This window comes from Hemitrygon akajei, chromosome 6, assembly GCF_048418815.1.
Source record: "Hemitrygon akajei chromosome 6, sHemAka1.3, whole genome shotgun sequence".
Taxonomy (NCBI): domain Eukaryota; kingdom Metazoa; phylum Chordata; class Chondrichthyes; order Myliobatiformes; family Dasyatidae; genus Hemitrygon; species Hemitrygon akajei.
In genome coordinates this window covers 145,405,266-145,431,801 of record NC_133129.1, presented here as the reverse complement: position 1 = coordinate 145,431,801, position 26,536 = coordinate 145,405,266, and the positions used below count along the sequence as shown (strand labels likewise).

Genomic DNA, 26,536 nt, shown 5'->3' with positions numbered 1-26,536 from the left:
AACTCCTGCCAAAGCATGGCCCTGCTGCAGTTTGCCTGTCACCACAATAGGTCTACAGCAGATGCAATCTCACTGGCTCTCCACTCGGCCTAGGCCACCTGAACAATAGTAATACCCACGTCAGGCTTCTGGTTATTGACTGCAGCTCAGTGTTCAACACAATCATACTCTCAGTTCTAATTAACAAGCTCCAAACCTGAGCCTCTGTACCTCCCTCTGCAACAGGATACTTGACTTCCTCACTGGGAGACCACAGTCTGTGTCGATTGAAAATGACATCTACTTCATGCTGTCAATGAACAATGCCACAACTCAAAGATGCATGCTAAGCCCATTGCTCTGCTTTCTCTATGCCGATGATTGTGTGGCTACAGCTCAAATGCCATCTATAAATTTGCCGATGACGAAACTAATTTTGGAAGTATTTCAGATGATGAGGAGACGAACAGGAGTGAGTGGTGTCGCAGCGACAACCTTGCACTCAGCTTCATTGCTTGCGCACTTCAGGAAGGGGAAGTCAAGGGAACACACACCAATCCTCAGAAGAGGAAAGGGTGAGTAGTTTCAAGTTCCTGGGTGACAACATATTGATGCAGTTACAAAGAAGCAGCTATATTTCATTAGGGGGTTGAGGAGAACTGGTATGTCAACAAAGACATTCACAAATTTCAATAGATGCACTGTGGTCAACATCTAACAAGTTACGTCACTGTCTGGTACGGAGGGACCACTGCACAGAATCGTTAAAAGCTACAGAATATTGTGAACACTGCCAGCTTTAGCATTGGCCGCTCCAGCATCCAGAGCATTTCAGGAATAGCTTCTTCCCCTCCACCATCAGATTTCTGAATGGACAATGAACCCATGAACACCACCTCAGCATTTTTCCTCTCATTTTGCACTACTTATTTAACGTAATTTTCTTTATTATTGTATCTTACAGTTTTTATTATGTATTGCAATATGCTGCTGCAAAACAACAAATTTCATAATATAGGGCAGTGATATTAAATGTAATTCTGAAGAATATGTTGGGGGAGGGAGTGTTGTGGTCGGGAGACTAAACAAAACTAAACTCAAGGACTATGCTTACAACCCAATTATGCTAAATCTCTAAATGGGCATTATTAGTCAGATTTACTCAGCATCAGCAGTTCTGGTTGAGACTGAATAATCGGCTTAAGAAACTGTTGCAGTAAATAATGCCTCTAATCTTCTAGATTTGAATTCCTTTTAATTCAGACTCGAATGCCATGCACCCCAAAGTGGTTTCTCCCTGGTTTCACAGACAAAAATTTTTAAAGTATATTATGTATTATTCATATCCTGACAGCTGTTTGTTGGTTTTATTGCCCAAGGTGAAAATAAACCCTTTGGTTTAATGACTGACCAAAGGCTTAGATTAGCAGTAAGTGCCAGCAAGCGAGAACACCCATCTTAAATTACTCATGAAGACAATCATTATGAAAATGTGTAAAATAGAGTAAATCTATTTTAAATGTAACCTACAGGTCACTTGTGCATAATTTTCTATCTTTCACTTTCATTCAAATTGTGAAGATTAGTCACTAAAGTAGATCTTCCAGGTTCTTAGGGCAACAAATGGTAAGCAAAAACACCCAGTTGTCCTCAGGCCTTATCCAGTATAATGTTGAAGTGAACAAAAAAAAAGCTCTCCCATTCTATTCTGTCAATTTCATTTCAGGTACCTATCCTACTGGTGTAAGAGCTTGACAGCTTTGTCCACTATATCTTTCATAGCAAAACAAACCTACTGATACTTGGGAGATTTTGAAGGCATTCTAGGTTACTGAGAAAATTTCCTATTAGAAAATTTAATGTGGGAAGTTTATGAGGTCTATCGACAGGAACTCAAGAAATGCAGCTATGATCTACGCAAAGTCATCAAGGCCGGGAAACAACAATATAGGGACAAGATTCAGACAGAACTCTCCACCAACAACCCACGCAGCTTTTGGCAAGGTCTGCACACCATCGCAGACTTCAAAGCTAAGCACAGTGGAGTTTCCAACTTCGCTGCCTCTCTTTCAGATGAGCTAAATCGATTCGATGTTGCCAACTCTGATGAGCCCCTGAGAAGAGCTGCTGATGCGACCTGCACCTCGGTCATCTCTGAGACTGAAGTACGCAGGTGTTTCCAATGAGTGGACAGTCGCACGGCTGCGGGACCGGACGGCATCCCAGGGCGGGTACTCAGAGTGTGTGTGGCACATCTGGCAGGTGTGTTTCCAGACATTTTTAATCTCTCCCTCTCCCAGTGTAAAGTGCCCTCCAGCTTCAAAACATCCACCATTACTCCTGTACCTAAAAAGACAAAGGTAACATGTCTGAACAACTGGCATCCTGTTGCACTCACCTCAATAATAAGTAAATGCTTTGAGAGGCTGGCCAAAGACTACATCTGCAGCTTGCTACCACCCACACTGGACCGTCTACAATTCGCCTACCGACACAACCAATCAGCAGATGATGCAATAGCCACAGCTCTTCACACCATCCTTACACACCTGGAGAAGAAGGATACTTGTGTGAGAATGCTGTTCTTGGACTACAGATCAGCATTCAACACCATAATTCCATCCAGGCTCAACAAGAGCTCAGAGACCTTAGCCTTCACCCCGCCTTGTGTAGCTGGATCCTAGACTTCCTGGCAGATCGCCGACAGGTGGTAAGAGTGGGCTCCCTCATCTTTGTCCTTCTGACCCTCAACACAGGAGCCCCTCAGCGCTGTGTCCTAAGCCCCCTCCTTTACTCTCTCTATACCAATTACTGTGTCACCACCCACAGCTCCAATCTACTAAATAAATTTGCTGACGACACTACACTGATTGGCTTAATCTCAAATCATATCGAGGTAGCCTACAGAGAAGTAGTCATCACGCTGACACAATCTCTCCCTGAATGTCGCAAAAACAAAGGAGATGTTTGTGGACTACAAGAGGAATGGAGACAGGCTAACCCCTATTGACATCAATGGATCTGGGGCTGAGAGGGTGAACAGCTTTAAGTTTCTCTGCATCTACATCACCGAGGATCTCACATGGTCTGTACATACCGGCTGTGTGGTGAGAAAGGCACAACAGCGCCTCTTTCACCTCAGACAGTTGAAGAAGTTTGGTATGGACCCCCAAATCCTGAGAACTTTCTCCAGGGGCACAATTGAGAGCATCCTGACTGGCTGCATCACTGCCTGGTAGGGGAAATATACCTCTCTTAATTGCAAGGACTCTGCAGAGAGTGGTGCGGACAGCCCAGTGCACCTGTGAATGTGAACTTCCCACTATTCAGGACATTTACAAAGACAGGTGAGTAAAAAGGGCCCAAAGGATCATTGCGGACCGGAGTCACCCCAACCACAAACTATTCCAGCTGCTACCATCTTAAAAGCCAGGACCAACAGGCTCCGGGACAGCTTCTTCCACCAGACCATCAGACTGATGAACTCACACTGATATAATTGTATTTCTATGTTATATTGACTGTCATGTTGTACATACTATTTATTATAAATTACGATAAATTGCACATTTAGACAGAGACGTAACGTAAAGGTTTTAACTCCACGTGTATATGAAGGATGTAAGAAATAAAGTCAATTGAATTCAGTTCAATTCATCACAATAGACTCTATAACCATTTCATATATGTTTAATGCAACCCTTGCTGGAAATGACTTCTTGACTAGTGTAATGCTAAGTCTATTATAATGAAATGCCTTTAACTGTTCTGTTCAAGCAAACTTTTAATAACAGAAAATTGCTTTTGTTTTCCACATTTCAATAATGTATGCTGTATTTTGTTACATATATTACGTTAAATCTTTTCTTACAGAACTTCTTCAATTTTGCTTTTTTTAATGTACAGAGGGTACAATTAACTTAATCTTTCTCCTAATATTAGTAAACATTCTTCCTTCATTCGGTGCTGGAATAGAAGCATTACATAATCAGTTCAGTCCATAATCGACGAATACCTCTTGTTAATGGAACGTACTCTGGTACTTTCCCTGTAAACAGATGTTATAGAGGACAGATACCACCAAATGCTTTGAAAATGATGCTGCCATATTTGTACCCTCTGCTTCCTTATTACCTGCAGAGAGCATAGGTTTTCTGTTCAAGCTCATTGCTGAATGATTTAATCCTTTGAGCCTGAGTGCTTATGTGCTAATATCAAACATAGGGGGATACACAAGAGCCTTGATAAGAGGAAGGGGAAATGCATTGTGAGATATTGTGGATCTGCAGGAGATTACAGGGATAGTGGGAACAGTCGTAGAGTAACTTAACAAGGATTGCTATTTTAAATATAAAGAATGGAGTCTACATGAATCAACGAACACAGAACTGATATATGTACAATACTTGAAGCATATGATGCAAGCAGTCCAGATTTACAGTGAATGAATATACGAAGAGAGCCACACGAGCTTCTGAAGATGACAAGAGTATGGATAAGAGATTTAACAGATAGTTGCAGACAGATGCTGTTACAAAAATAATGGAATGGAGAGAAAATTGGGTTGACAGCTTAGCAAGAACAAGCAGCTCAATTTGATCACTTCACCTGAATGACTGTTTTCTTCAGGGTTGGCATTATCTACTTGCAAATCAAAACTTTCAAGCTTAAATATTCAAAGCCTCTATATTTATGCTGTGTATACTCCAGCCCACAATGACATAATGATAATTAGAGTTTAAAAAAGTACTGAATAGTATCATGTACAAACTACTGAGTTATTTTTAAGACTCCCAGCACATAACAATTTGGTTGTTGTATGATACAGAATAGACAGTAACCCCTTAACATACATATGTTAACTCTTAACATGCATATGACTAATAGCAAATTGTTATCAACTGAAAAATAAATGAATTGTTCAAAAATCTAAAAGAAGCAATTTGAAACCAGTTGATCTTTTCTTACCTATGATTTTTGTGCAAAGTTTTTGGGTAATCCATTTTCAAATACAGATTTTTTAACTTATTAGTTCACAATGGCACTGTAACACCAATTGGCATTGTACAATTTGATTGAATTGATTCTCAACTAAAATTATGCACAAAGGAAAATTATTGAGAAGTCTCCATCTTAAACTATAGCAATGTGATAACCAACATCTTTATTTGTAAGAATTGACACTTAATTCCCAGTGAATTTGTCTAGGAAATTATGAAAGGCAATTACAATTGACAAAAAAGTCAAGAGACTCTGCAGATGCTGGAAATCCAGAGCAACTGGAGGAATTAAGCAGGTCAGGCAGCATCCATGAAAATAGATAAACAGTCAATGTTTGGTCTGAGACCCTTCACCATGACTGGAAAGGAAAAGGGAAGACATCAGAATGAAAAGGTGGGGGGAGGGCAAGGAGGACAAGCTGGAAGTGAACCCAGGTGGGTGGGAAAGGTAAAGTGCTGGAGAAGAAACAATTTGCCATCTTCAACAGGATCCCACCACAAAACACATCTTTACCTCCCACCCACCACACTCTCCGCCTTCCACAGGGATCTCTCCTTCCATGACTCCCTTGTCCATTCATCCCTCGCCAGTCACCTCCCTCCTGGCACAAGTTTCTGTAAGTGATAGAATGGGCAGTATACCTACCCATTCACGTACTCCCTCACCTCCATTCAGCACCCCAAATAGTCCTGTTGAGACAACACTTCACCTGCGAATCTGTTGGGGTCATCTACTGTACCCAGTGTTCCTCATGTGGCCTCTTCTCAACATTACTGAGACCTAAAGTAAAATGGGGAACCGCTTTGCCAAGCACCATCTACCAAAAGTGGAATTCCCAGAGGCCTATCATTTTCATTCCTATCCCATTCTGCCACACTGAGCAACACCTCATATTCCGTCTAGAAAGCCTCTAACCTGATGGCATGAACATCAATTTCTGCTTCCTTTTTTTTCCCCTCTTTCCTCTCCTCTTTCTTCTATTCTCCACTCTGGTCTCTCACCTCTTCTCCTCACCTTCCCCTGATGCCCCTCTTTCACACCATTCTCCCATGGTCTACCCTCCTCTTCTATCGGATTCCTCCCTCTCCCGCCTTTTTACTTTTCCACCACCGGGCTTCACCCCTCACCTTCTTGCTTGCCCTCCTTCCTCTCCTCCCACCTTTCTGTTCTGACGTCTTCCCCCTTCCTTTCCAGTCCTGATGAAGAGTCTTGGCTCCAGACCTCAACTATTTATCTATTTTCCTAGATGCTACCTGACCTGCTGAGTTCCTCCAGCATTCTGTGTGAATAACTTAAAGTGATAAAACCCCAGTAGGATACTGAAAAAAGAACTGATGTGTGCACACAAGGTGCGCTGTAGTTCTATAGTTAAAAATGCAGAAGAGTAAAAATTCTGGCAGATTATTGCTGGTACAGAAATGAGGCAAAACACCCTCCACATTTTCCCTTTTTCCATGGACCTATCCCAAATCCGGGAAGCAGTTATTAGCATATTGAAGTAGCTTTAGCCAGGCAATCAAAAATATAGTACAAATTTCTATTTAGTGTGATTACACCTCCTTTCCTTTCACTTTGGCATAGCTTGTAACCGTAGTATAAAACCAAGAGAAGTTGGCAAATTAAAAGATAGCTGCAAACTACGAATGAAAGCCAGTGAGAAATGCCTGCAGTGATGTCAAGACAGAAATTCAAAATTACAAAACATGTCGACAATCAGCTATTTAACCTCTGCTTTTAGTTCTATTATGGCTGCTATGATATAAACTAGCACCTCCTCTCTGATCCAATTGCTTTTTTTTCCTCTGAATTTTATGATCACAGGGTGTTCTTTCAAATGCACAAATAGTGCAAAAAAGGTAAAACTATTTAAACCGTGTTCTTTCTCAGAAAATACAAAAGGATTAATTAAGTGAATCTTAGGAGGAAGGGTTACAAATAAACAAGGGAAAAATCTCCAACCATACACCCCTTTTCAATATGTACACAAGGGCAAATTGTGCATAAACAGCTATGGTTTTAACAGGTGAAAAATCACAGTCTGACCATCCACTATATGTATCCCAATTAGTGAGGCAATGACCTCAAAAGAGGTCGATCAGAAAATGCCAGACCCTAAACCTGCTAATGCCACCACATGGGGGAGTCACCACTCAAACTAGTTGCATACAGACAGCACGTGGCCAGTTGGAACACCAAACTCACGTGCTCCATTAATGTTATCACTATTATCATCAAAGAAAATGTGAGGTTGGATCTGATATAAAATCGGGCCTTTTGGTGCTCCTGCCATGAAGAAAGCTTCATCGATCTTAAGTCCCCATTCACGCAGAGTTTTTATGACTCGTATGCCCATGTCATTGCCACTTCTTGCTGTCACCAAGTATGTGCAGATTGGGTCATCCTCTGGATGGAACTTCTTTTTCATCTCTCCAAGGATCATGGCAAACTTCTTTAATGGGCCCTGCCAACAGAAAGGTCGAATGATCAGCGGATAATGAACTCTTTAGACATTTGAGGACTTAAGCAATTAGAAAGTCAGTAAAAGCAACCTCATGCTATAATGGTGAAGCCATGTTACGTCTCTCTTCCCTTCTGGGAAGTTGGCAGACAATTTTTATTGGCTGGTTGACTGCAGAAGTCTGATCAAATCATAGATCAAAATCTGTGCATAATAATTTTTGGTGGTTGCCAGACAAAAATCAGAAGCAGAACTTGGTTTGCTGTTTTCTCAGCTGAGATCATCCCAACTAAACTATTCAAGTGTTACATGATAACTTATGAATTGCTTTTATTTCATTACACATATTTCAGGGAGATTAAAACTGCCTTACCTAAATAGCACCACTTAGCAAGAACAATACAGATTGTGAGTTAGTATCGCTCCCCAATTTTCTACGATGATGATTCAACATGGGTAGGAGCTCTCACCTGTGAGTCAAAAGTCCAGTTCTTGTGAAGACATTGATTTTTGTATCATAATAAAATGAAAAAATAAGCAAAAATAGAGAAAGGAATATTCATTTATCAAGATACAGCACAGACTAGGCTCTTTGTGCCCTTCAAACCAATCTGGCCAGCAATCCCCAACTTCTTCTAAGCTTTATCATGGGACAAACATTTACAATGACCAATTAACCTTGCACTTGGAACATCTTGGAACCGTGGGAGGAAACTGGAGCACCCGGAGAAAACCCACACGGTCACAGGCAGAACTTCCACAGGGAAGTGTCCTAGGACCAACCATCTTCAGCTGCTTCATCAATGACCTTCCTTCCATCATAAGGTCGGGGGCGGGGGGATGTTCGCAGATGATGCACATTGATCTGCACCATTTGTGACTCCTCAGATAGTGAACCAGTTCATACCCAAATGCAGCAGAACCTGGACAATATCCACGCTTGGGCTGACAAGTGGCAAGTAACAATCAAGCCACACAAGTGCCAGGCAATGACCAACTCCAACAAGAGAAGCTCTAACCATTGTCCCTTGACATTCAGTGGCATCACCATCACTGAATCCCCTACTATCAATATCCTGGGGTTACCATTGACAAGAAACTAAACTGGTCTAGCCATATAAACACCATGGCTACCAGAGCAGGTCAAAGGCTAGGAATCCTGCAGCATGTAACTCACCTCCTGACTCACCAAAGCCTGTCCACCATCTTCAAGGCTCAGGTCAAGAGTGTAATGGAATACTCGCCATTCGCCTGGATGAGTGCAGTTCCATCAACACTCAAGAGGCTTGACACCATCCAGTACAAGGCGGCCCATTTCATTGGTACCCCTTCCACAAGCATCCAAACCTCCACACTGATGAACAATTGCAACAGCGTGCACCATCTACAAGATGCACTGCAACAACACACCAAAGTTCCTAAGGCAGCACCTTCCATACTCACTGTTAGAGTAATTTTTGGGTTTAGGTCATTAACATTTAGTAAGTGGCTTCAGCCACCAATCTTCTGTTCCTTGACAATGTATTTCCTAAGAGCTGTGAATATCAGAATCCGAGTCCATTTGTAACAATGCATTTCCTAAAAGCTGTGAATACCGGAATACCAGTCCGCACGCTGCTGGTGAGAAGCTGTGAGGTTTGCATGCAGCTTCAAAAGAAAGCACTGTCCATAATTTGTAAATATGGAATTGTCCTTTGTGTTTAGCAAATAAATATCGAGCCCTACATTGGGCAGCAGACCTTTCCACCGAAAGCGTCTCTGTATGATATGATGCCTGCTGCTGTACCTTGTTTTGTTGAATAAAGAAGCTGCTTTGTGTCTACCAGTAACTCTCTCTCCGGTGATTTTATTCATGCAACAATATTTGGTGTCAGGAGTGGGATACCTTCGTGACCCATCGTGTGGCCAGCGATCCTAGCAGTCTAAGTTGGTGAGTATTTTTCTAAAATAGCACTCACACTTGGATCTGTACGGGTCTGTGGTACACAGGAACACGAGGTATCACGAACGCGGAGAGCTGAACTGGTAGATATAAAAGTGGTGTGTGCGTGTGCATGTGTGTTTACGTAAGTGAGGAAACTTTGCGTGTTAACTTGGTGAGACGGAGCCACCAGTTGCGAAAGGCGGTAACTGACGGTTCGGGACACCAGAGTCGGGGCGTGTATACTCATTTGGGGAGCTGCAATTTAGTGTATACGTTTGCAAATGTGATGCAAAGGAATACAGCAGGCATCATGAGTTCAGGTGCTCAAAAGTGGCAGATTGTGGAGTACATACTTTGCAGTTTTAAATATGTGCTGTTTAACTGGTACCTGTCTTTTATATTTTGCGTAGTGTGGGAATTAGTGTGGAGCTATCTGAGGGAGAGGTTTTACCCAGATATATCTGGCAGGATGGCACCTATTGAGGTCAGGCAACGCCACGTTGAGATCCCTGATGATCCAAGCCAGCCCTTGACCTTGATTACGACCATTCATAAGCCCTTCACCCCCAGGGAGAAACAGAGCATTTTATCAGAGTTGCCCTCACTTAAAGTCACCTGTGGGAATTCAGAATTCTGGCATAAGCTTGAGGAAATGGTGGAAGTTCACCAGATGCACCCTAAAGATATTTTGGTAAAAGTGAAGTGCCCAAGGAATATGTGGGACAGGATGGCCCAGGGGGTGTGGGATGGTACCTGGGCAACTATCGGGAAAGCCAGCAATGAAGAAAGAAATTGCTTTTTTAAAGGGGAAGTGAGGCAGCGACTGGGGGGAGGTGAGAGTAACTGCGGAATGATAATGGCAGAGATTCAAAAAGATGATGAGACGGCCACGGATTATGCAGAACGTAAATATCAAGCGTATGAGGACTATTCCGGGTTGGATAATCCGGGGAGGGATGATCCAGTCTTCCTGAAAATTCTGAAGGAAGGCCTGAGCTCAGCCCACCAGGAAGTTTTAGATTTAGGCATAATGGTGGGGTCGACCTACTCTGCGATAGCTTCCTGGAACAGTGAGATAGACTGAAGAAAGTGCAAGAGAGATCGTAAAGTGGCTATCGTGAATGCACCTGCTGTGATGTCCCGGAGGGTTTGTTTTGCTTGCCGACAGCCAGGGACAAAGTGAGGAATTGCTGGAATAGACGTGGGAGGATAAAGGAGTTGATATGCTACAGGTGCGGCCTATTGGGACATGGTTGGAGGCAGTGTCCAAAACAGAGGAAAGAAAAGCAGGGGAACATCACAGCAGACATGCAATTTCTCACCCCACCGGTGCCCAGTCTAACCAATCCGACCGTCGATCAGATCACAGAGCTAGTAAAGACGGCTCCTAGGTCAGAAAAAGATGTGGCGGTGGACCCCACTGCCAGCGCTGGTGACCTGCAGATGTACACAACAGCAACATTAGGGGGACAGCAATGCAATATATTAGTGGACACAGGGGCATCAGTATTGATAACAGACTTACCCTTGCCAACAACCGGACAGGCCATTTATATTTGGGGTGTAGGAGGGAAAACAGTGAAAGCAGAAAGAAGTCACAATTACTAGAAATCGGGGGAGCGCAGCTTCCAGTGTATTTCTCGGTATGTCCAAATATCGAGGGCACTATCCTTGGAATAGACATCTTAAGGGAAACAGGAGCTGTTATAGGTTCGGGAAAGGGAGAAATAATATGGACAAGTCAGGGGCAGTAAACGTGTACAACCAACAGAGTACACAACCTGGCTAGCATAGTCGCAGCTGCCCCGATCCCCAGAGACCGGAGCCAGGATGGTGTCTATGGGTTACTTTGTCAGCAGTTCCCAGCAGTGTGGGCTACACACAAACAAAATTGTGGTCGAGTAAAGATAAACCCAGTTAAAATAGAGGAGGGTCTGTGTAAAACCTATAAGCAATACCCTATAAAAACGGACACACTGACCGCTGTTCAGGGTATAGTGAAGGAACCAAAAACACCAGAAAGGTGACAGCATGAAACAGAAGGGAAATGAGTGGGCAGATGTTGCTGCAAAGAAGGCAGCAGAGGAACAAGAGGCAATTGAAACTGCAAGTGTGCAGGACGAAATGAGAGAAGCCAGTTTAGTAAAATTATATGAAAAGGTGGAGGCAGAAGAGAAGGAAAAACGGAGGAGAAAAGGGGCAAAGGAGGGACCAGATGCATGCTGGACACACGGGGAGGAAAGAGTCACGGTGGCCCCACCATGTATTAGGCAGATACTACTGAAGTTATATCATGGGGTGATGCATCAGGGAAGGCAGAGCATGATCACAACCCTCCGGCAGGACTGGTGATGGCCAGCAATGGGTGCGGATGTTGAGAAATTCTGCCACTGTTGTATCATTTGTGCCCAGCATAACCCGGGTAAGGGCAGAAAGCTACAGCTGGCAGATCAGCCTCGGCCGAGGGGACCCTGGGAAAACATCCAGATAGGCTTCATGGGGCCCCTGCCAAAAAGCAGGGGGAAAAGCTACTGGCTAGTAATTATGGATCACTTCACCCGGTGGGTAGAGGCTTTCCCAACAAGGGACTGCATTGCTGCATGGATCCCAGTTCAGGAAATCCTCCCAAGGTGGGGAACTCCAGTCCAGGTGGATTCAGATCAGGGAGCACATTTCACGGGGAAAGTGATGAAGGAAATGTGCCGACTGCTAGGGATTCGACAATGGTTCCACGTACCCTACCACCCCCAGAGTTCAGGGATGGTAGAAAGGATGAACCGAACAATCAAGAATGCGTTAGCCACAACTTCGATGGCATACGGCACATGGCATCCGAAAGTAGTCACCCCCGGTCTGAATGAGGAGCTGGGCCCTTTCAGCAGTTGGGCCAGTGGTCGACTGGGCAGTTCGGAAGGGCATGCCACCAGAGAGAGGTCCTTGCAGACATTTACGTAGAGGCCGCCCCAACCCCTTCCTGTACCTCGATGAGAGGGCCTGCGGGTGCTCCTGGAAACAGAGTTTCAGTGACCAGAGAATGAAGGGCTGAAGACAAAGGAATGTGATTAAGCTGCAATCAGCCTGCGGGGAAAGAGCCGACAGGCACACCAGAGAAGCCGCATGTCTAAAGACTTGCTCAAATTTCTGGAGCAGCCTCTCTGCTTAACATTTCGTAGGTAGCGATAAGGGAATGTTAGGGTAGATATCGAGGCAAACAAAATTGGAGGGTGGGTGTATTTCGAGACAGGGCGCTTTTGCTGCCCTATTTGAGTAATCCTCCTAGATTGCCTTTTCCTGGTACTAATTTATTTTTCTCCAGGAGGGTCAAGAGGAGGGACTGTTAGAGTAATTTTTGGGTTTAGGTCATTAACATTTAGTAAATGGCTTCAGCCACCAATCTTCTGTTCCTTGACAATGTATTTCCTAAGAGCTGTGAATATCAGAATCCGAGTCCATTTGTAACAATGCATTTCCTAAAAGCTGTGAATACCGGAATACCAGTCCGCACGCTGCTGGTGAGAAGCTGTGAGGTTTGCATGCAGCTTCAAAAGAAAGCACTGTCCATAATTTGTAAATATGGAATTGTTCTTTGTGTTTAGCAAATAAATATCGAGCCCTACATTGGGCAGCAGACCTTTCCACCGAAAGCATCTCTGTATGATATGATGCCTGCTGCTGTACCTTGTTCGGTCGAATAAAGAAGCTGCTTTGTGTCTACCAGTAACTCTCTCTCTGGTGATTTTATTCATGCAACAACACTCACAACCACTACCACGTAGAAGGACAAGAACAGCAGATACCTGGGAACACCACCACTTGGAAATCCCCCTCCAAGTCACTCACCAACCTAACTTGGAAATATATCGCTGTTCCTTCAGTATCGCTGGGTCAAAATCAAGGAATTCCCTCCCTAACAGAACTCTGGGTGTACCTACACCTCAGGGACTGCAGCAGTTCAAGAAGGCAGCTCAACACCACCTTCTCAAGGGCAACTAGGGAGGGGCAATAAATGCTGGCGATGCTCACCTCCCGTACATGAATAAATTTTTTAAAAGCTAACCACTACGCTACTGTGTGCCCTGAACAATGAACAGGCCTTTTCTGATTTCACACAGGAATGGGGAACAGAATAAGCAGTTAGTGACTGCTGACAGGATACTGGGCCTAACTTGCATGATGTGGTGCCTATGGTCACACACAAATTGTATGCCAAAAAATTATCTTTTTGGTTGAAACAAGTGATATGCAAAGCTGCCATAGCAACAGCACTGTGGAGTAGTGTCATCTGATTTTACATCTTATTTTGAAGAAGCTGTTTCTTTTTCATGAGAGAATCGTTCTTACTCAGTTAAATAATTAAAAATGTCAAGTCTTGTTTATATATCAATTTGTAGCCCAAAAGGAACTAGATACAAAAAGCTTCACAATCAACTTGATAGCTATATCAGTGGAATCTCTGCCTTGTTCTGGGGTCAGATTTGTGGTATTTCAGTAGATTTCGGTGGAGATCCACAGACCTTTGAAGTAGTTGTCATTGAAAACCATGGTAAAAAATGATTCTTAAGCATATACTATACATGAGGTATTTGCTGAGAATCTCCCTTCTGCCACTGACATGCATCTTGACTTCTTCATTTTCCCAGTCATACACAATTCCAAGTCCATGGGCCGGTAGACAATCCATATGTGCGAGCAATTGATTTGAACATGTCCATTCAAATTATTACAGATTTATTTTTGTTTCATTTTTAGAATCTTTTCATTGGTACATAATCTTCTACAGCTATAAAATGATACAAAACTTCAACAGATTAATATGTACACAATTAATAAAGCTGAAGAAAAAAAGCTGATCATAATATATAAAAATGGAGAAAAAAATTTATATATATATATGAAAAATAAGAAAAAAAGAACACTGTCTAACTAGGAAAAAAAATCCATTGACTGCAAAAAAAAGGGGGGAAAACCCATTAGGAATCAAACCCCCCCCCCCGGAGCAATACGTTTGACCATCATCTAAATATATTTTTTAAAGTCATCAACTGCCAATTCATATTTATATTTAAAAAAATAAAATTGGAAGGAAACCATATAGAATAATTCAAATTAAATCATAATATTTGGCAAAAGAACCCCATCTTCTCTCAAAATCGAATCGAGGATTAAAAGTTTTACTTCTAATTTTTTTCCAAACTGAGACATAACATTACTTGAGAAAACCATTCAATTAATGTAGAGGAAGAGATATCTTTCCATTTTAATAAAATAGCCCTTCTTGCCAGCAGTGTAACAAATGCAATTACATGTTGATCTGAAGATGAAATACCCTGAATATGATGCAGAACTACTCCAAATAGAACAGTCAATGTATTAGGTTGTAAATTAATTTTCAGAGCTTTAGAAATTGTAGAAAATAAAGATTTCCAAAACGATTTTAATGAAGAACATGACCAGAACATATGTGACAAAGTAGCTACTTCAGTTTTACATCTATCGCAGTAGTTGTCTATACTAGGAAATATTTTAGATAGTCTCTCCTTTGTTAAATAATAACGATGAACAATTTTAAATTGAGTTAAACAGTGGTTGGCACATATAGAAGAAGAATTTATGTTTTTCAAAACTCAAAGCCAATCTTCATTAACAAAGGTCATATTAAGTTCTCTCTCCCAATCTTGTTTAATCTTTAGTGGTAGGTTCTCTTTTTGTGACAAAAATAAATTATGAATTCTGCTAATGTAACCTCTTACTAAAGGATTCAACTTCAAAATGGTATCCAACAATCAGATTCTTGAAAATATGGAAACTTAGGTAAATATTGTTGTAAAAAAAGTCTAACCTGAAAATATTGCAAAAAATGTGTATGAGAGAATATTTGTTAATTAACTCTTCAAAAGTCATCAATCGACCATCACAAAATAAATCTGTAAAAGAACAGATCCCTTTATTTCTCCATAGGAGAAAAATGGGGTCAGTTATTGAAGGTTGAAATGAAAAGTTTCGATATAAAAACTAGACAACTTAAATTGTTTAAAATTTAAAATAATTACAAAACTGAACCCAAATCTGTAAGGATTGTTTAATAACTGGGTAAAGATTTAAATTTGTAATTTTAGAGAGCTGTAAAGGTAATGGAGCTCCTAATATTGAAGTTAAATGAAATTGTTTAACAGCTTGTTTTACAGATTTATTTTTGACACCAGCACTTCAACCCATGGCAGACAACTGAATTTTGTGAGCTTTTGCAAACAGAAGGGTTTGGAAAAGCTCACAAAATTGTCTAAAGAGCCCGAAGAAAGGAGCCAACAGCTAAACTCTTTAGGTGGGAAGTTAAAAGAAAGAAAATTCCACATATGAAACTGATAGTGCCAGTGTCAAATGTGGATTTCACACCAATTCATATTCTGGCCACCTTATACATGGCTTATATACTGTAGTTAGTGTTGTGGGTATTACTTTGGTCTTTCAGAAGATTCCAATCTAACCATCTTATATTGCTCCTTGAACTGATTAACTTGTCCATTTCAGTCAAGATCAACTTGATAGTATTTATAATTGTGGCCATGCATTAGGGCAAGATCAACGCCATCCTTGAATTCTAAATCACTAGAATTTGTTGGGGTTTAAGCTGGAGTATCTGGAACTAAATTCAAGCCTTCAGAAACCTATCCGGTAACTTAAGCACTTATCTGATTCCAATACACTTTGCAAATTAAGCAAATTTTGAACATTAGGAGGATTCAAAGCCTGCAAAGCCCAATACTTCCCTCATAACCTTTTCAGAAACAACACACCAAACTTCATTCCTTTGGAGGGATGGGTTGAGTTTTTACACAGATTGAGAGGCAGAATATCTGCACGCTACCTTTTTTTTTAGATGGAAATATCTACAACCCCATTTTTTTCTCAGAATGAAATCTAATACCGGTACCGTAGATTCCGGATTATAAGCCGCTACTTTTTTCCCACGCTTTGAACACTGCGGCCTTTACTACGGTGAGGCTAAAGCATGGTTTTTTTTCATGCCGCCAAAAACATTTTGCCTCGTAACAGTAGACCAATAAAATTGATTAGTTCACAGAGGTCCAATGAAATTGTACGATAAATCAAGCGCACTTTCACAATTAAATTATTGTAAATCAGTCATTTGTACTCACCCTCATCAACATGGAAAACACTCGAAGAAAAGCATTGTGCTGCCTTTATGGCAGTTATTTAGTTTATAATATTTTCGCTTAGTAATTCATTTGTTAGTATTTTCTAGTTAAAGTTAGAAGTGTTTTAAGTATATTTGTTTTCTGTACTACATCCCGGAATGCTATGACGTCACATCCGGTTTCGCTGCGTCTTGTGGGAAAATACCGGTTTGCGATAAACGGAAAGGAGGGGGCGAGCGCATTACACCCGCGCGAGAACGCTGCACGCATATGATGCAGCTTTTAAGTTAAAGGCGATCAATAACTTTTCCTGGTAGGCTGCAGTATATATATTTTTTTTACCAGTCGTTAGGAGATATTGGAATGTTGTTCGTGCACTGTTCAGTAAAAAAGTATACGCAACGTAATTTGTGTGTTACCGATACATATGTATATTTAAAAGTAGCCGTGTTACAGGCACGGTTCGAAAAAATGCATTTGCAATATGTATTTGTTTATGTTACCATATGGATTTAATTAAAAGTTAAAAAATCCTCACGTGTAGTATCTTTCTGTGTAAATATCTCATATTACAACGTGGGACACCTGCGGCTTAAAATCCGGTGCGGCCTGTACAAGTACAAAATTGATTTTCTTTCTAAAATTAGAGCCTGTGGCTTTTAATCAGGTGCGCTCTGTAGTCCGGAATTTACGGTAAATGAAAATAAACATTTGCAGGTTTTCCAATTTCAAATAAATATTAGGGAGTGCATATCAAGTCATTTATGTCCCTACTATGTTTTTCTTGCACATGACCCTTGGAGGATCTGCTCCTCCCTTCAATGGATGGCTGTACAATATCAAATATATACAGGATGATTTATCACCCTTTTCCTCTCCGGGAGACAGAGAAAAATATATATTTCTCAGTTATTGCTCAGAACTATAAAAGAAGTGCAAGGATTCTAACTTCAATGTAATACCCTGTCCACTTGTACTCAATGTGGCTATTGTGGAGGTGTCATCTTTCTCCACTCTCAATAGGTCTAGATGGCACATCAGAAATTAGATACACACTACGTACACAATGACTACATTCAAGGTAGAAATCATACTTTTAAAAAAATTGTGATTTGAATTACTAACATAATCGTCAAATCTATCAGTTACCCGGTTTGGAAAACTGTGATTATGTTTCCCCAAAACACAATTTGTTAAATAAGTGTAGAATATTGAAGAGATGCTTAAGTACAAAGGAAAAACGCTGCACATCATGCATCAGTTCCTGACTGGATAATATAAACCTTACCTCTCCAATAGGAACATGCTCCATGTTCTTTTCATATTTGACGACTTCCTCCAGACCCTTCTCCCTGTAGACAGCATCAGTCTCATCTGAGAATAATACTGAGTCCCCATCAAATGCAACCCTCAGTTGCTCTTTTGATGCAGCGTATTCTTGGTGTATCGTTAGTGCTGCAGGAATGCCTGCGGAAGAACAGTAATATACTTTGATTCATATACAAGGCTAGTGACAGTCATTCCACAATTAAAACTGAGCCCGCTGTCTTGAGTTTGCATGACAAATTTAAAATTAAGCTTTGGCTCTTATTCCCTCGTTGTTGTTATAGGAAATAACACATACCCCCAGAGGATTGTGCAGAGAACCATTCGCTTCCCCTAGGATATACTTCATTCTTATCTGACAGCCATGGCTTTGTTGGTAGCATTCATACCTCAGTCCAAAAGTTACAGATTTCCCACTTCAGAGAATTAAAGGACAACTGGACTAGAGATGAAGGCGTGATGTCAGCTTTCAGATAAAACATTTGGACCAAGGCTCTGTCTGCTTTACAAGATGGATGCAAAACATCCCATAGCACTGGTAGAGGCAATGGATTATCTCCTCTGTCCCTACTTGTGTTTATGCACCATTAAGCAATGCATAAATAGATCATAAGACCATAAGACATAGGAGCAAAATTAGACCATTGAACCCATTGAGTCTGCTCTGCCATTTAATCATGGCCGATTCATTTCCTTCTCAACCTCATTCTCCTGCTTTCTCTCCATAACCTTTCACACCCTGACTAATCAAGAATCTATCAAGCTCAGCCTTAAATGCATCCAGTGACCTGGCCTCCACAGCTGCCTGTGGCAAACAAATTCCACTGATTCAACAACTCTCTGGCAAAATAAATCTCTCTTTTTTTCTGGTTATCATCACAAATTGCTCATAGGAACTGACTGCATACAAGCAGCCTGTCCCATTTCTTACACTACAACAGTGCTCAATTGTTTGTTAAGTGCTATGAGATATTTCTCAAGGGATACGAAAGGTATTGTATGAATGTAAACCTTTATTTTCAATGGGAATAACTATCCTAAATACACCTTTTAAAGCTCTGCAAATATTTCTAAGTTTATTGTATAATCCTTTTAATCCCTATGCAACACCCACAAAGGTATCTTACATTCTTCTGTGCAATTATTTCACCAGATGCTTCATTAGCTCAGAAAGTCTCTGCAGCACACCACTGGATCCCACCCCATTCCTTAGCTAATATTTCAGCTGCAATTCCCCAAAGAAACCACTTTCCCTGAACTACTTATCAGCTTTAATAATGAAGACACTTACCTCTTTTCAAAGCATTGCAAACAGAGGTTTCACATGCTGAAAGGAACAGCATTACATTCTGAGACCTCAGGTATTTTGAAGGATCTTTTCCATTCAAGAAGCAAAACTTGCTGATGTCTAAACCTAGAAAAGAAATACAAAAGGTAGATTTTAGTCTGTAATCAGGACCAGCAAGATCTGAGCTTTCGGAGCAAGATTCTGTTACTCTTTGCTAAAATTCACAGTAAGTTCAATGTTGGCATTTTGTCTCTTTATCTGAGGCATAAAGCTGCAAATTCAAATTCCCAGGAGCCCCAGGTACAATATCTGAACTGGTATTTTAATACTATTGAATAATCATTTTAATAACTTCATTTATAGAGCACTTTCCATATAGATGATGTAGTCCAGTATGCTTTAAAATGGGATAAAGGTACAAACATGAAACTAAAATAAAAAATAAAAATAAACATGAAACTAAAAGATATTAGTTAAAAGCAAGGTTAAATAAATAGGTTTAGAGCTGACATTTAGAAGTGTCAACCGAGTCTGCATCCCTTATAGAGTCAGGTATTAAATTCTGCAGTTTAGGAGCATAGTTCAAAAAAGATGACCTGCTGATTATTTTTTGAGAGAGATTGTTTAAATTTAAGAGACTGGGGAAAAGGTGGCCTGGGAGCTTGAGCAGGATTATAAAATGAAAACGATTCTGTGATGTACCCTGGTCCCAAGCTATTAAAATCTTTTTTTAAAATTAAGAGAATCAATTCTAAAAGATACAGGAAAGCAATGCCATGGGGGGGGGGGGGTGATATGTTCCTTCATTCTGGTTTTGATTAAAAGACTAGCAGCTGCATTTTGTACACTGAAGTTCTTTCAATAATTGCTTTGGAAGGCCAGTAAAAAGTGTTTTGTAATAATCTATTTGACTTAAACGAGTGAATTAGGTTTTCAGCATTATTACGTGACAGAAACAAATGTAACATGACAATATTTCTTAAGCATAGAAATGCTGCTCTGGTCACTTTCTTTATGTAAGATTTAAAATTCAAATCTGAATCAAGGATAACATCCAGGCGAGTTACCTTTGATTTTACAAGGGGAACCAAGTTCTCAAGTTTATTAAGAAGTGTATCTCATTTAGGTTTGGAACCATCCCAAAGTATTTTCTTCATTTAGTTTTAGGAAATCATTGCTTATCCATTTGTTTATTGCAGCCATACCAGAAGTCAGAGAAGATCGGGTGTTATCACCATCAGGCTCAACTGAGATAAACAATTGTGTGTCAACCGCATAACTGAGGAAATCAAATTTATGTTCACTAAGGGGAACATGTACAAGGAGAAAAGTAGGGGACCAAGACAGCTTCCCTGAACAACACCAAAAGGTACATTGCATTTCTTAGAAAATAAGCCTCCAAGACAGACAAAAAAAAATTCTCTCTAAGATATATGAATGAAATCAACTTAAGAAACTACCAGAGAGACCAACTGAGTTCTCAAGGCAATCTGGAGAATGTTATGGTCAATTGTGTTGAAGGCAGCACTTAGGTCTAGAAGAATTAGAAATGAGACACTGTAGGTATCAGCACTGAGTCGAAGGTCACTGACAATTTTGGTAAGGGCCATCTCTCTGCTGTGGTTTGCTCCAAATCCTGGCTGACACTTTTCTAGAATATTGTTCTCATTCAGAAAGTTGCTGAGTTGGTTGAAAATAACTTTCAGAAGAATCTTAACCAAGAAGTGAAGATTTGATATTGGTCTGTAGTTAGCTAGTTCTCACCATCAAGGTTTGGCTTTTAAAGTAGGGGTTTGACAGCCATGGTTTAGAAGGCATCTGGAAGGCACTTAGAAGCCATTAGGTGAAAAAACTGGCTGCCTCTCCAGACTTTGTAGACAGATTCGACCTGCACAGTCTCCGCTCTGTAATAGACCGTTATGTTTTCAAACCGGGTGACCCCTCCCAAAGGTTCCTGAGCTCTTCTTAAACCTCGCGCCACTTCCCAGAAGCACCTGCGTGCGATGATCCCCGTGACGAAGCCAGCGCTAACCCAAACGCAGTGACAGCAGTGCTCTTTTCCGTGAAACAGTCTCTCAAGTTATTTAAGGTTCAGCATCTTACCACAGATTCCAACGCTGCTCCCGGACTGCCGCTGTGATGCTGCGGGGTCCCCCCAGTGTTCCGGGCAGAAGCAGCACTCAGGCAGTGGGTTCTGTCTGGTCTATCAGTGGATTCTTGCTATTGCTTTTAAATTTTATTTTCTTTTGCCTCTAGGCCCCAATACTTTCTAGAAACTCTAGTTTGACTTGACACGTCCCACTCGATCTTCCCATGAAAACACTGGAGAGATCGCCAGCTTCAAAGGCAAACTTGGTGGTCCCAGTTCGATGTTCTTACGATATATTGTTGACTTGACTTTCCATCTGTTCCTCAGCAGGTAGTAAGACAACCAGCCGCCTGATGTCCCTGTGAAGGATGGTGGCTTGGATCCTGTCTTTTTTCCCCAGCAGAGATTGGATGCCTTGTTGTTCCTTTCAGAGCTTTTGTCACAGGAACACTGTAGCTTGGGAAGATCCTGACGTTGACGTCCCTCACGATGCCTTTGCTGTCTGGATTAGTCTTGATGACTCTGCCAAGCTTGAAATGTCCTCTCAGTGCATTTTGGTCACTTAACCAGAGGATGTCCCCAACAGTGACGTTTCTCTGTGCAGTATGCCACTTGCTCCTGATAAACAAATTAGGACCAGCGAGTTGGCTCCAGCCCCTCCAGAACTTGGTCACCACTGACTGCATTGCTCGGAGTCTTTTGTAGGGGTAGCTGGAAAAGTCAAAGGTTTTGAAATTCCCACTTTGAGACGCTCAACCGAGTAGAAGAGCATTGGGCAGCTTCCCGGCTCTGTACCCTGGCGTCAATTGGGTGTTCATTGGCAAGGTTGGCTGCTACGTGAAGAGTTGTCTGGAACTCACTGTAACTTAGCCCAGACTCCTTCCCAAGACTCTGGAGTGCTCTCTTCACAATGCACACAGCGGCTTCTGCAGCACCATTCCTGTGCGGAGAATCCAGCGGATGGATTTTCCACATCCACTCCGCTCCATTTTTTGCCGCGGTCTCCTGCAGGGCTGCTTCGTTCAGGCCGTCCAAGAATCTGTACAGCTCCTCCAAGACTGGTTTTGTTCCAATGAAATTGGTGCCTGGATCTGACCAGATCTTTCTTGGATGTCCCCTGATTGCTGTGAACCTTTGATAGGCCATCAGGAATCCTTCGGTTGATAGGGTGTTTACCAACTCTGTGTGGATGGCTTTGCTGGCCATGCAGCAAAAGACCACACCCCAGACTTTCAATGTTACTCTTTTTTTTTTGTAATTTATTTTTTATTGAAGTTTATCAGCAAACATTTCCATAAGATGCATTTCAGATACTGTACATATATACCATATAATCATATTTGTCACAAATCTCCACATAATAATTATCTGAGGTATATACTCATAAAGGAGAATATGATAATGGTTTGCATTTTGATTTCCACAACTTCTCCAGCAAACAGGGATGTTACTACCATAATGGGATTTCTGAGAGGATGTAATTAAATATCTTATCAAGTTTTTCCACCCGAACTCACTCCATTTCTGTGAACTGGTACACTTCCATTGATACCTCCATATTATTGTCAATTTTTCCTCAGATATTATCATCCCTCCTTCCTTCTCCCTTTTTTTTAGTGGATGAAGTTGAATGTGTTTTAAGATTTGACAAACCCTTATACACACTTAAAATGATTCTACTACCATTGTCTGAATTATATGTTTTTCTAAATAACTCTATGGGAATGCCTCGTTATCAAAGACTATTGGAGTGGGATACATAATGCCCTACAAGACATCTTTAAATGTGAAATACCCTTAGAGAGTAAGACCAGATATTTTGGGTATAGACCTCAAGAATGGTTGAAAAGAGATAAATATTTAATGAATATACTGCTGGTGGCTGGTAAAAAGGCCCTTACCAGGAAATGGTTATCACAGGAGAGCCCAGCTTTGAATGTATGGATGGAAATTACAATGGACATTTACAAAATGGAGAAGATAACAGCATCTGTTAATCATGAGTTGGAACAATTTGATTCATACTGGGAAAAATGGTTTAACTATATAACACCTCATAGGCCTGATTTTATTCTCACAAGTCAATGAATATGTTGTTAAAAAAAAAAGATCACTCCCTACTTTGTACATAGTTTTCTTTTCTTGATGTCATCTTTTACTTGGTAGGATCCGAAGCGGTCCACCGTTGTAAACTGGAATGGTGCAGCAGGTTCAGTTCTTTCTGGTGGCAAGTCACCCGTTACTTGTTGACATTTCCTTGCCTTTGCCTTCCTGCAGAGCATGCAGCCATTGACAACTTTTTGGGCAATTTTCCTTCCCCTTATGACCTATGCCTTTCTTCTCATCTTGAGCAAGGTTCCGGCCACTCCGTCATGACTCTCATTGTGGGCCTCCCAAGTTAACAGTGTGGACACCCAGGCATCATTGGGCAAGATGGGGACACCAACTTGATCATCTTTGAATATTTGCACTTGGCCACCGCAAACCAACAGCCCATAGTCTTGGTTTTTGTAGACTACCAGCTTGTCTGTAGTGGTGTTTGGGAAGGTTGTACCCTCTTGTGCTGCTAGAAAAATGTCTCTTAGAGCATCTTTTCGTTCCCTTACTGAGATGACTCCTGCCAAAGAAACTGCCTCCCACTTTGGACTGTCCATGGCTTAATTTTGTCCAATGAACTTTTTTGCTGCTCTCCAGACTCATGCAACTGTTTTGACTAGTCGAGTTAGAACACCGAACCGCTTGATGTCCGCAAGGCTTCGGATGGCTTACACTGCAGGCGGTCTCCATTGTTCTGTTTTGACCTGGTACTGTTTTTGTGCTGGTTCTTGTTTCTTTGCCTTGGCCCTTGTCAAGGCAGCAACAAATGCCTTCTTTTGCATCTTGTTGATGCTTTCCCTGGCAGTGGCTGCTAGTTCTTTGTCTGATTTCATCGGCCACTCACTCACTGGCAAACTCAAAAACTTTGGTCCATTTTGCCACTCTGAGTTTTCATCCAGGTCTTGAGGGCTGGCTCCTCTGGTGATTACATCGGCAATATTTTGCGGACCAGGAATCCACTGCCAGTCCTGGATCCCTGTGCTGTTTTCAATCTTTCTGATCGTATTTGCAAAGAATGTTTGATAGCCGTATCTTTCACGCTGTATTGAGTCAAGGACTGTTTGGCTATCAACGAAATGGTACCACCTCCCAACTTGGATTCAGCTATGCAGCTCAAAGTACTTTCTCAGGCGTGAGGCAAACACTGCTCCACACATTTCTGATTTGACAGCATCACCTTTGTGATCCAAGGGAGTTAATTTGGCTTTAGACTCCACTAGCCTGACGATCGAGTCCTGGTCTGAGTTCCACCTTAGGTGCATCACTGCTCCACAGGCGTGCTCGCTTCCATCAGAGAACGTGATTGCCCAGGGTTCCTCAGTGAAGCTTGGGGGAGTCAGTGCCCTGGTGAACTTTACCTTGCTAAGTTGAACATACTCCTCAAAGAGCTTAATTGCATCCTCCTTGAGGCCATCTGAGAGTGTTATGTCCCATGTGTCTTTGACTGGGCACCTTTCACCCTTTGCCTCTTGGAACGCCCTTCGTACCAGAATAGCTCCCTTCTGCTTAGCAGGAGTTACCAGGCCAACTGGGTCATACAGCCCTGATACTTGGCTGAGCAGTTCTCTTCGTGTCAAGGGGTTTGGCGTGTGGTCTCCGATTTGCTCTTGTAGAAGGTCTTGGCCAAGACTCATTTTTTTTTCTTTCTCTTCGAGAAATTGATTGCAATCACAACATGGAGCTTGTCCTCTTCTACTATGTAGCCCAGGCCAAGTGCCTTGTTGTCATCATCACACATTTGGTCTGGCAAGACCATGGTTTCTGCCTTGGACTTCTCCAGCTTGTCATTGCACTCTTTCCTCCCACTTTGCCCAGAAAAGACCCAAGGCTTGAGCTTGAAACCTCCGGCCTTCAGGATCTGCTCCACATTTACTGTGATGGATTTCAGCTGGTCAAGGTTGTTGTGGGACGTGAGGATGTCATCAACGTAGCTGTCATGTTGGAGCACCTGCGCCTCTTTGAGGTGGGTGAAAGGAGGGAGGTTAGCAGTTTCATGCATTGCTATCTGCACAATGCACCCTGCTTATCTCCGATGTTCACTCTTGTGATTGCATATTCCCCCCCAGCTCCTCGTCCTCGGAGTCTTGCCAGAGGAATCTATGCAGGTGCACTTTTCAGTCTTCCAACCAAATCGAATTGTACATCTTTTTTATGTCACCCAGAGTAGCGTATACGCTGCCCCTGAATCCGAGTAGGACAGTGTGAATCTGGTTGAGGACATCTGGACCTTTCATTAGCAGGTCGTTCAAGCTCATGCCTCTGAACTTTGGGCCGACACAGACAGCTCCTCAAAGAGATCAAGGTGTGCTCCTCCAGCTGTCTTCCATCCCACATAGTCTTCTCTATGGCTTATGAGTAAATTTATTTCTCCGAGTCTCACAGGTTCATCAAGCGGTATGTCAGGGAAGAATTTCTGCAGTTGCTTCGGTGTCACATATTTGTGGACATTTGCAATGCTGTCTAGTCTATAACAAACCAATTGGTGTGATTCGAGAGTGCCCTTGGGAGTGTTTACTCTGATTTTTAGAAGGTGCCGCTTTGTCTCCACCTGAACCTTCATCCCCCCCCCCAACTCCATGGACAACGAGAGTGATTTCCTCACTTCTGAGATTCAGTCTGCTTGCAGCCTTGGGGGTTATATAATTGGTGTCTGAAGCCAAGTCAATTAACGTCCCGATTTTTTGTCCAGCATTAGCTGCGACCTCGAGAAGCATCATAATCACTGGCAGCTCTTGCAATCCACTTTCTACCAGAAGGCCTGGTTTATCTTTCACAGCGCTGAAGGCTCTGGATGCAGTGTTTGAAAATAGATCACAAAATTGTTTGCCCAATTCTGGTAGAAGTTTGCTGAAGAACGCCGCTTGATCCTCTGTTTATTTCTTCCTGCCTTTATCTTCCTCTGGACCGAATCTGTACTTTTTTCTGACCTGCGCTGCTTTTCTTTATTTCAGCATTGGGGCACAGACTGTAATGATGCTCAAGAGTTCGCTCATCCTTGCAGTCTTGGTTTTTACACAGATAGGTGGGTTTGCAGTATGAACTGTCATCATGAATCTCAAGGCACCTCTTGCATGCCTCCAACTTTCTTACTGCAGCCTTTTTCTCTGGTAGCTTTAGCACTCGAAACTGTTTGCAAAAGTAGAGCTTCCTTTTGTGCTTTCCATCACTGCAGACTACACACCCTGCATGGTCATCGCCTGACTTGGTAGACTTGGTT

The 26,536-nt window shown here is 41.9% G+C and overlaps 1 protein-coding gene across 3 annotated transcripts in view; it reads right to left on the bottom strand.

Moving 5' to 3' along the window:
* Positions 1-3,745: 3,745 nt before the first annotated feature.
* Positions 3,746-26,536, bottom strand: part of LOC140729559 (cytosolic 5'-nucleotidase 1A) — a 71,706-nt gene continuing 48,915 nt past the window's right edge. For all 3 annotated transcript variants that reach the window (XM_073049464.1, XM_073049466.1, XM_073049465.1), the window contains exons 5-7: positions 19,137-19,259; positions 17,808-17,986; positions 3,746-7,441 (exon numbers count right to left, since the gene is read on the bottom strand). In XM_073049464.1, coding sequence (XP_072905565.1) covers positions 7,136-7,441; positions 17,808-17,986; positions 19,137-19,259 — 608 coding nt within the window. In that variant the 3' untranslated portion in view covers positions 3,746-7,135. The remainder of the gene's footprint in view (positions 7,442-17,807; positions 17,987-19,136; positions 19,260-26,536) is intronic.